At 49.6% G+C, this 11,671-nt stretch overlaps 1 protein-coding gene across 2 annotated transcripts in view; it reads left to right on the top strand.

Moving 5' to 3' along the window:
• The first annotated feature begins 917 nt into the window (after positions 1 to 917).
• Positions 918 to 11,671, top strand: part of KIRREL3 (kirre like nephrin family adhesion molecule 3) — a 603,489-nt gene continuing 592,735 nt past the window's right edge. For both annotated transcript variants that reach the window (XM_070365160.1, XM_070365159.1), the window contains exon 1: positions 918 to 1,332. In XM_070365160.1, the coding sequence (XP_070221261.1) occupies positions 1,278 to 1,332 (55 nt within the window). In that variant the 5' untranslated portion in view covers positions 918 to 1,277. The remainder of the gene's footprint in view (positions 1,333 to 11,671) is intronic.

Below are 11,671 nucleotides of genomic sequence, written 5' to 3'. Positions count from 1 at the left end.
ACTCTGCCTGCAATTTTATTTCCCCCAATGCCCTGCTTATACCAGGCATAGCTAAATGTCTATCAAGTAAATAGACCTAGATAAATTTGCTTTGATATCCGGGAGGAAATAGAGTTTGATTTGAATGTGAGTTTGGTGACAGGTAAAAAAAAGACCTGAAGGTTCTTAGGAGGCACTGCCTATGACCTTGGCCTCTCCTTCGCAGTAGGATTCACAGCACCTCTTGGAAAAAAGACACAGAGGGATGGAGCGCTCCTTACAGGAGAGCTTCCAAATGTAAAACCAGGCAGCTCCCCATCCTTGGTAGGAAATGCACAAACCAGGATAATAATAATCAAGGGGCATGTGTCACCCATTTACCTGTTTTCCCTCTAGTTCCTTCATTTTGTTTTCTAGCAGTATCGCAAAGCAAAACCAAGGTGCAAACATCCCCATTTTATTACTGAGCCCCCCTCCTAGGAAAGTCTCAAAAATGCAAACCACGCTTATCTCTTCCCCAACTCGGAGACTCCCGCTGCACATACTGGCCGAGTCCTTCCTGGAGAAAGGTGGACACCCCCGAGCCCCCCACCCCACCCCGTGCAAAGTCAAGGCAGGCATATTGTTATACTGAGGCTAGGTACATCCAGCCATCCTTCACTTCACTCCTTTAAACAACATTATGTCCTGTGGACAAAAAGTCTCAGCTCCGCTCCCTGTTCAAAATGCCTTTTGGTCAGTGATGGTGACAAAAGCTGAATTTCCCCCCATGGAGGGGGAGAAAGAGAAGGAAAGAAAGAAAGGAGCCTCCCCCCGCCACCACCAGCACACCCTCCTTTTTTGCAAAGATCGCCTTTCTCCGAGTGTTTCCTCTTTAATTATGCCCCGTTTCCCCTCCCTCTCCCCCCGCCCCAGCTTCAGTGAAAGGAGCCCTTCTGTCACTCGTCACTCGCTCCCTGGCTCGCTCGCGCGCTGGCTGTGGGAGGAGCCGCCGGAGGAAGCTGGGTGCCTCGGATGCCGAGCGCCAGAGGATGGAGCTGCTCCGAGAGGGGACGTCGCTGACGAGCCCGGCTTCCCGAGGAGGCTAGAAAACAGGCAACTTGCCTCGTCTGGGCTGCGGATCCCCCGAGGCACGGAGCCCCAGGCCACCCGGAGGGACCGACGGACAGACAGACAGATGGTCGGCGCGAACCCGGGAGGACCGCGGCGGAGGCTGAGCAGCACCGCGATCCGCCCAGCAGGAGAAACTCACCGCGAACCCAAGTTGCCCCACCGGCTTCCCCTCGGCGCGCGGAGGAATGAGACCTTTCCAGCTCGACCTGCTCTTCGTGTGCTTCTTCCTCTTCAGCCAAGGTAGGACCCGTGCGCCGCCCGGAGTTGCAAAGAAAGTCGGCTGGGTTGTCAGGGCTGCGGGCAGAAATTGTGGGCAGGCTTTGGGAACTCGGACTGATGGATGCGTCTCCCGGTGCCCGGCCGAGAGGCACTGGCATCGCCTCTTTGCCTTTGAAAATGCAACAAAATGGTACTGTTTATTTTCCTTCGGAAGGCAGGGCTGCGGGTGGGGAGGGAGGGTGACTTTCTCCCCTCACTTGTCAACATCCAGCTCAAACTCTCCAATGCAAATGAGTTCTTTATGCTCCCTGTATGTTAATTAGGCGGCATCTCTGTGGCCGTGCGGTGCGGTTCTGAACTTCTGGGCGCCTCCTCTCCTCCAGACGCCGGTTGGAGAAGGAGAGGGTCGAGAAGGAGAGCTCTGTTGAGGTGGCTATTTCAGCTCGAGGAAGGTCTGCCTTGCACGGATGTATTCGGAAGGGAAGGCGTGCGGAGGGGGCTGCGATGACCGAATGGAGCGTGGGGGTGATGTGCAGTTTTGGGGGAAAGCTTCTAAAGAGTTTCATTGCGTGTCATCCGCTTCTCTGAATAAGAGTGCATTCTGAGTCCTACACGGCGTTAGATTTCAGGGCAGAAAATGAAATCCGCCCCCCTCCCCCTGGTGCAGACGCTTCCTCTCTGCAGCTTAGTAGTGGCAGAGAAGTCGATGGACTTTCCCAAAAGAACTTGGCCCCCTTGGGCTCCCTGCCCCTGAAAGCAGCCTGGGCCAGTAGCCGTGGAGGGAGGGGAGGACTGTTCCAGAAAAGGATGGCGAGAGTGCCCTCATAGCCAGCAGCATCCGGAGTCACCTGTGGAATTGAGTTTGAGGGACTAGTCAGCCGCTTCCTTTCCCCTCTCCTGGAATGCCGGCCGCTGTCTCTGCCATCTGAGGCGGCGTTTGTGCCAGCCAGCACAGCTCTGGGAGGAACAGGACTCTCTCAGAAAAATCCACAACAGAGCACATCCATCTGTTGATTAAATGAAGGGTAAAAGTTTTCCAGAAAGCACAGCACCGCTATGGGTGGCTGGCTTTGCAAGTAAACAGCATGTCTCCATGCCTCCCCCTGATGAAAGCTGAAACCCATGCCTCCTTCCCGGCTCCTCCGCTGGTGCTTGTGGTCACTGCAGATTTCCCCCTTGTCAAACTTTGCTTCTGACCCTCCTGATTTAACCTGGGGGCCCTTCCCCCACCTGGGTGTGCATGTGTCCCTGATTGTATATAATCCTGATGTACACACTCACACACATGCACACACACACACTCATGTATTCATGTGGTTGTGTTGCCTCTCACCAGGGCTCTCTACAACAGCAGGAAGATAAATTGCCTTCCCCAGAGTTTTCAGGCTGAATGAATAAGGACTATCTCAGAACACTGGTATAGAAACAATTTGGGTTCTATTACCACTTGGGGAGATGACCCTCCTTCTTGAATGTGTTTGTGCTCACTTATGGATACACATACACAGCAGCACACATGCTCTCTCTCCTCGTTTACCTCTTACCATTCACTCACTCAGGAAGTTGCATGTAGAATCCCCAAATAGAGGATCTAACTGGCCGTCCCACAGCCAGGCTCCCCGGACCATTGCACGTTTTACTGTGCCCACTGATTGTGCTAGAAGGTTGAGCTGAGACTCTCCTCTAGGTTGACACAAGAAGCCTGTAGCTGTCTAAGTGGTTCTCTGACTATTGGAATCATCGCAGCGTCCATCTTCTATTTTGCTTATTTTTTTCTGGGTATGGAGCTATTTTTTGAGCTGCTCATATAAATCTTTAAATATATGGAGATTAAATGCTCTGTTTCTTCTACTCTTATCCCCGAGGGCAGTGGGAAGGAACCACAGCATCGTGCAGTTCAGAGTTTCTTGCTCTTCCTGACTATTCTGAGCTTGGCCAGCTTTGCCCACCCTACCAGATGGTAGGTGCATAGTCCACAGGACTCCAGAACAGGGAATTCTGGAGAATTCCTGGACTCCAGAGCAGGTCTAAAGAAAGACAAGGAGACCTAAGTGGACCTGGCCAATGAGAACCCTCTACACTACTGAACGTTGTACGGTAGGGTCCTTGAGTTGACCGTGTCTGACTGCAGGAATGAAGGATCAAGTGGGACAGCATTTAATGGACTTCACTGGGATAGAAGATCTTTTGACTTGATCGGGGGCATTGATGTGAATGTGGATGTTGTTTGTAGTCTTGTGAATTCCCCAGAGAGTTCTATTTGACCCTCTACCCATGTATGCTTAAGGCATATACTATGCCAACCCCTGCCTGGTGCCATATATTTATCAAGGTATCAGATAGAGCATATCCACTTTCAACAGGCCACTAGGGGACTAGCCCCCCTCCCCAGGCTCTGAGTGATGCCCTCTCTCATCCCCCTGACTGTGGTTGCACCCCACCCGACACACACACTGAGCCACGCCATCAGATGCCACTTCCTGCGTGCCTTCCTCCCGGGATGCTTTCCAAGGAAATGTGCTGAGACTCAGGGATGGCCCTCGACTTGGAGAAAACAAATGCCCAGGGCTCTTTTAAGGGCTTTCTGTGGCCCTCTATTGACACATCCGTCTGCTGTCCCACGCCTCTCACAATGGGAACCTGCATGTCATTCTGGAGTCACTGGAAACAACTCTCATGTGTCCCATACAGAGGGGATGCTCCAAACAGCACTCCGAAGACTTTAAAAGCAAAACACTTAAGTCAACTCTTAGAGTCATTTCAATCCTCCTTTCTCTTTTAGTTTGTCGAATATCTATTCAACGTTACTTTTTTTTCATACCCCCTCTTTAGAGAGTGAAATTTGGGTATCATTTATGTTAGTGATATACTATACCCCTAATCTTGTAAACTTTGGGCTTTTCAGATAGATTGAGATTAAGTATGTGTTGGCCACTCTTGAGGTGGCCGTAGAAAAGCCAAATGGCATGCCTCTGTTCCCGCCCAGCTGGTGTCCCCGGGCCCAGCTCCCCACAAGGCAGTGGAGAGGTGTCAGCGACTGCTGTTTGTGGGTTTCTCCCTTGCTGGGGCTGCCTCTTCCTCCGCTGTCAGGACGGCATGCTCCATACAGAGAGGGATAATGTCACAGCACAATTTGCCTCCCGCAGAGAAGAAGCATGTTCTGCCCCTGGGTGAAAAGGAATTGATTCTCTTGTCATCCACGCGCTTGGAACTCGCTCTGTCTTTCCCTTTATCATTTTGGTTTGCCCACCACGATTTCCTTCTCTGCCCTCCTTCATCTTCAAGACCTGGCCCATCCAGCCTGCACGTCCACATTGTAAATGTCTTTAGAGGGACGATGTCCCAGCAGGACTGGGGACACCCTGCTTCCTGTCAGATCTCAGGTTCTGAGACTGTTCAGGGAACATGTGGTGGTACAGACTCAGCGCCTCCTACTTCGGCCGCTCCTAGGAAACACGCCCTCTTGCCTGCTCTGTGACGCTTTGCTCTAGCATCCCAGAGTGTCCTGTCCTGCCTGGTGACTTGATGGGTCTGAAAGTTCTAATTCTCGGGAGTCCATTCTCTTATTGGCTTTGTGTGTGCGCCGTGCTGCTCTGGATGTTTTGGGGCAAAAGCGAAAACTTGCACTTGCCCATCAGTGGCATCTCTAAGTTGAGGATTAATCCGGGGTGCCATCTTCCTGTTGGGAAGATTCTCAACCACTTGCTGTCCTGACTTGCTGGCAGAAATCACCAGAAGGGCTGTCAGATGGCCATCAGAGGGGCAGAGGTTCTTGGTGATGCGAATCTCCAGGGAAATAGAAGAGCGACATGCAGAGAGAGGGTAAAATAGGGTGTGAGAAGAGAGAGGGGCCCGGATGAAGGGGGCCAGGCTGGGGCTGACAGGAAGCATGAGAACAGAGGAGCAAGGGCCAGAGGCTTCAACTGGCAAGAAACTCCCTTGGTGGGGAGGCTTAGAAAACAGCATGAGCATGTCTGAGGCAGCCAGGAGTATGGAGGAGACGCTGGGGGTACAGGCTGAGAAGGCGTTAGAAAAGGAAACTGGGAGTGAGCAGCAACTTTGGAAACATTTATCATTACCCAGAAATGTCATAGAACAAAGGATGGGGCAAGGAATAAGTGTGAGGCTTCCCCCATGGGCACCCCAAGTGGTCTGATGGCTTGTCTAGAGGGGTAGAGTCAATGCACAGATGCCAAGGGTGTGGGACCACTTCTTCTTTCAGAGACATCCTGGGTGACGGGGACTTGGGCATGTCTGTTGGGTCTGGGGGTGGTCACGGTGTCTGCTGCCTGGTGGGGAGTTCTCAGCTGCCAGCCAGACCTATAGAGAAGGGAGGAGAAATATCCCAGGGGGAGAGGGGCGTGGGCTGGGGTCAGGGCCTTCACACTGCACTTAGGATCCCACAGGGGCCTCCCTCTGGGGTTACAGAGACAGATCTTGCCTGGAACATGGCAGCAGTGAGCCAGGCTTGCCACCAAGCAGCCCTCTGCCTGGTGCGCCTGTGTTGGTAGGAGCCAGGGCCAGCAGGGGACCGGGTGGAACAGGGCAGTGTGCCTGAAGATGCAATTTTTCTTTTTTGTTCAGCCCAGTGGGGGTGACTTAGGCGGCATTATGTTTGCAGCCCCAAAAAAGCACATGAATAATCCCTAGTGAATTCAAGAGATTTCAATAGCAAAATAATAACAATACTAATGATTCCTTTGATTTGCAGAGTACTTTTCTTCCAAGGAGATAAAAAGATAAACTGTTTTGGAAACATGAACGAGGAAAGAAAATTGCCTGTGATGGAGGATTGGGGAGGAGGGTCAGGAGCATTCATTTTAGGGTCTCTGGGTAATTGGTGGGGGGAGGGGTTTACATGGACTTAAGCATCATTTCTCAGCTGTTGTCCTTATCCGTCTAAGATGCTGAGATGTCTTTTGGGTGAAAAATCAGTGCAGGCCTTTTAAATCAAGGTCAGTCTAGAAATAATGGGACCCTGAATTCCACTGCTGCCCCCCTCCCCACCAGGAATAGGCCTGTTCTAATTGGAGGAGATCAGCAAGACCAGAAACTTGCTGAAATGCATACAGGGACTCTCACCACTGTGCCAATCTTGACCATATTGGTGGTTCTCCAAGCAGAATAATTGGGGCCTCAGTGATCCCTCAAAGTCAGTGGGCTCCCCAGCATCCGTGGAGCTGCTGCCCTGGGGACATCTGCACCGGCAAGTTTCATATCACGTCACCACTGTCCACAAGGGAGCAAGGAGCTAAGCCTGCCAGCATCCTGTGCCAGGCTGTGATGACTTCGCCCAGTATTCCAAATGGAGTGGGATTTTGTTTCCAGTTAGGGGAATGATGCCGCGTCTACTGCATTGAGATGGTATACAGCTCTGTATGTCATCGTGTGTCATCTCCTTTTCCCTGGGGGAAGCCTGTTCGGTGAGCCCATCAAATCAGAATATAGATGCCTTATGGATCACTGGTATACTTCTGTCACATGCGGGCAAAGAACGCTAGGTCCCACTTTATGCTCAGCTTGAGGAGTAAACAGAACGCACACAGTTGCATAGACTGGGGATCTCCACCACCATATTTAACATTAGCTTTTTACTTCTAACCCACTGAAAGAGCTAAGGATCAAATATGATGCTTTTTTCCCCCTTTTCTTCCTCTGTCAATGGTAAAAGTGCATATTCTGGCTGTATACTTTTAGAAGTCAGTAAATGTCAATATTAGTTAAGTGTTTCCTTTATATCACTGCAATTTAGCATAAGCTGCTTGGAAACAAATGTGTTCCGTAAGCATACAGTGTTTCCGTGAGTACACAGTCAATACCACTATGAGGATTAAATAAATGTCAGCTTTCCCTGGGCACACTGGTAACGAGTTAAAACCATGGAAATAGTGGCCAGCAGGAGCGACTGCTGCTCCTTACAGAAGTCTTGTGTTGCAGCCTGGCTGGGACATGGAGTCTGGGAGACGGACATTCATCCATCTCTTGGCTGGATATTAAGGCAAGGGAGGAGCCAAATGTAGACACCTCCTGACATTCCACAGAGAGATTTTTCCTAGGAGTCCAGAAGCCTTACCATGCCCACTTCAAGCCTACTCCCATCCAGGAACTCCCGGTCCACACACACACACATACAACACTTACTGCTAAAATGTAGTGATGTCCAGGGCTTAACAACACATCAGCCATTTTCCTGAAATGGGAGATGAGCTTTCCCTCTAATCTTCCACCTGGTGTTACTGTCCTCATGGGCAAAGTGAAGGAGATTTTGCCTGAGGTTGTTTATTTGATGACTGAAACAAATGCTGCCATGGCATGCATTTGTCACTATTGAAAAAGGAGGTGTGCGCATCAGGCCGGATTATCTCGATGGTCTGCTTACTTGGCCTGTGTTCACTGGACAGATGTTGCAAGTTCACATTCTTTCTAACGAATGTCTAGAAGACAAGAATTTGAAATCTGGTGCTGACAGTTGCAGCAATGACTACCAAACATCATTTTCGCCTTTGTACACTCTTCCCCGGGGGCTCCATGCAGTCTGGGTCTCAGAGGGCCTCGTTTCTTTCTCCTTCCTTTGTGATGAAGCACCTTTGTATGACACCAAAGCTCCATCCTGTCCACTCAGCCAGCCCTCGTTGGGGGCCTACTGTATGGTGGGCACTGTGCCAGGGGCTTTTGATGGGAAGATGACTGAGGGTGTGTTTCTGCCCCAGGGGAGCTCTCAGACTAGTCGGGGAGCAGACAGTTGGACTTGTCATTACAGTTCAACAGCTCAGAGCAGTCAGAGTGTTCTGAGAACAGCGGGGTTGTCTGAAGGTGTTAACAAAGGCTTCGCAGAGGAGGTGAATTGATCGTAAAAGATGTCTAGGGTTCTTCCGATGCTGCAAAGAAAGAGGGTCCCAGGTGGTACCTCAGAGAGTGTGCACAAGTCAGAAGGTAGGACAGGCATGTCAGGGTTCAGAAGTAGTGGTTTACTTGGGGGCTGGGATGCTGTGTGATGAGGAAGCTTGTGAATGGTCGTGAATACCGCGCTAAACATTTTGAGGATGGCTTGTCAGCATTAAGTCTATTCTTTAGAAAAATCATTAGTGGTTGTAGTCCTCTCTATACTATGGGTTCAATGGACAAAAAAAAAAAAAAAGAGAGGGATCAACATGTTATCTTTCTTGGTACTCCCTGTGTTTCACAAGGGGCTTAAAAATGGAGAATTGAATGGAAATACGCTCACTCATCTTCCTACATGGTAATGTGTAAAAGGATGGACAAGTGAGCAAGAGAATAAGTGGGAAGTTATGACTTTCACTGTTGGTCTAGATTCTAGAGGGAAGGCAGAGAAGGGTAGTAGGTAGATGCATAGTAAAGGACTGGATAAAGAATGTGGATGGGACCATGGAGAAGGCAGAAGCAGGGATGGTCAACTACACACTGGACTGTCAGTCGGACGGACTGTGCCAGGAATGAGGGTTTCCAGTTTCTGGGGCCCCTGGCAGGCTAGGTTGAGGTGGAGGCAGCCTGAGGACGAATGGTAAATAAAAAAGGGAGACTGAGACAGGATGAGACAAGCAAGAGGTGCCTGGGGACAGTCTGCCAGGGATTTCTTTCCTCTTCTTAAGAGGCAGCTAAGCTTCCCTGGCTTTGCGGGCAGCAAGGTTACAAGCTAAATGATTGTACTCAGAGGTTAGAAATGCTTACCGATCTCTAGCAGCAAGTAACCTTTCATTCAAGAGTAAAGAACGTCATCAGGTCCACCCGCGTGTTTTACACTCTGGTCTGTTCTCTTCAGGAAACGACAGGGCGGGGGGAGGTGGTGCTGGCAGGACAAGCTCAGGGGTGAAGCCAAACCCTGCATCATTGTGCAGGAAGGAGACCGTGACACCTCCAAGAGTGTCCACAGCTAACCCTAGTGTCTCCTGAAAGGCTCAGACTGGCATTCGGGCCATCAGAAATGGAGGAGTCAGCAGGGACAGCAGGATCTACTGTATAGCACAGAGAACTATATTCAATGTCCAGAGTCCCTAATAGAAAAGAATACTAAAAAGAATGCATATGTGCGTACAACTGAATCACTTTGCTCTACAGCAGAAATTAATGCAACATTGTAATTCAACCATACTTCAGTAAAAATAATACTAAAGTGAATCTCCTGCTGGCAAATAATAATAGTGATAATGGAAGAGTTGGTTCCTATGAAGGAGATTGAAGAATAGACTCAGTTCAGTTCAGTCGCTCAGTCGTGTCCGACTCTTTGCAACCCCATGAATCGCAGCACGCCAGGCCCCCCTGTCCATCACCAACTCCCAGAGTCCACCAAAACCCATGTCCATCAAGTCAGTGATGCCATCCAACCATCTCATCCTCTGTCGTTCCCTTCTTCTCCTGCCCTCAATCTTTCCCAGCATCAGGGTCTTTTCAAATGAGTCAGCTCCTTGCATCAGATGGCCAAAGTATTGGAGTTTCAGCTTTAATATCAGTCCTTCCAATGAACACCCAGGACTGATCTCCTTTAGGATGGACTGGTTGGATCTCCTTGCAGTCCAAGGGACTCTCAAGAGTCTTCTCCAACAGTTCAAAAGCATCAATTCTTCAGTGCTCAGCTTTCTTTATAGCCCAACTCTTACATCCATATATGACCACTGGAAAAACCATAGCCTTGACTAGATGGACCTTTGTTGGTAAAGTAATGTCTCTACTTTTCAATATGCTGTCTAGGTTGGTCAAAAGTTTCCTTCTAAGGAGTAAGCGTCTTTTAATTTCATGTCTGCAGTCACCATCTGCAGTGATTTTGGAGCCCAGAAAAATAAAGTCAGCCACTGTTTCCCCATCTATTTGCCATGAAGTAACTCCGGGAGTTGGTGATCGACAGGGAAGCCTGGCATGCTGCAATTCATGGGGTTGCAAAGAGTTGGACATGACTGAGTGACTGAACTGAATTAAACTAAACTGATGGGACCGGATGCCATGATCTTAGTTTTCTGAATATTGAGTTTTAAGCCAACATTTTCAGTCTCCTCTTTCACTTTCATCAAGAGGCTCTTTAGTTCTTCTTCACTTTCTGCCATAAGGGTGGTGTCATCTGCATATCTGAGGTTATTGATATTTCTTCCGGCAATCTTGATTCCAGCTTGTGCTTCCTCCAGCCCTAGATGACATCAGAATTCCAAGAGTTCCTAAATATTATCTATTAACAGCAAGCTATTTAGACAATACATTCTTCTACCATCTTCTACCATCTAGGAGGTCTGTGATGTGTTACAGATCTCTTTGTCCAGCTCATTTTCTTGTAGGTACTAGACAGATTCCTTGGGTTGTGGTTGGTCGCAGCAGCAGCGGCCATAATTACGGTGGTCGGGATGACAATGATGATAATTTAGTGTTTTCACATGACCTTCCACAAGCGGTACTTCATTCGTCACCGTGATAGCAGTGAGAATCATCTATTGTCATAAACCTCGGAGAGGTTCAGCTGCTTGACCGCACTGGCTCCCCATCCAGCTGACTGTGTGGTCCAGAAGCCTTCGTGCATCTCAAGATGCTGGTGGATCCGCATCAGCAACATGGACAGATGCAGGAAAGGCTGCTAAGCTGGGGCCTGAGATGAGCCATGTTCTTAGAACCTGTGTGAGTCCTCAGTGCCCAGGCACAGAGGAAGGCATTGGGGGTGCCCTATGGAAATTGGGAAGCTGACCTTTGAACCGTGACCCCAAGTTGCAGCTCTCTCTCTTATTTTGACTCCAGACTCTTCCTGAGTTGATCCCTTCCTTTGTCTGACTTTCAGCGTTACCTTGAGGGTTCAAGGTTTCCAGGCCTCTCTTGCCAGGGAGAAATGACAGGTTGGCCTTTTGGGTTGAATAGCAACCAAGGAGATGCTACCTGGGAAACTCCTTTTGTGACTGTTCTGACAAAAACGAAAGCAAACACAAGGCTGGTTGATTAAAACCTCCATTTCTTTTATACCCTGTGTGTCACATACTACTCAGCACATAGGAGATGAATGAATATTGAAATACTGAAACATGGACTTCCCTTGCAGTCCAGCAGTTAAGACTCCATGCTTCCACTGCAGCGAAGCACAGGTTCGATCCCTGGTCAGGGAAGTTCTGCATGCCACGAGTGTGGCCAAAAAAATGAAATGTGGGGAAAAGTGAAAGAAAGAAAAAGCAGTCCGTCTGACACCCCCACCTCACCACGCACCACAGCAGAAGCTGAGACGCCCCCACGGAGGACAGAGGAAAGACCCCGAGAGTTTAAAGTATGGTCTTGCCCTATAGGAAGCTCTTCCTCTCCCAGCAAGGCCTTGAATAGCCATCGGGTCACCAGGAACACTGCCAAGAGATATACCCTCTGGCAGCCACTGACCCCTCCC

Source organism: Bos mutus, chromosome 29, assembly GCF_027580195.1.
Source record: "Bos mutus isolate GX-2022 chromosome 29, NWIPB_WYAK_1.1, whole genome shotgun sequence".
Classification (NCBI taxonomy): domain Eukaryota; kingdom Metazoa; phylum Chordata; class Mammalia; order Artiodactyla; family Bovidae; genus Bos; species Bos mutus.
This window is presented reverse-complemented; position numbering and strand designations above follow the sequence as displayed.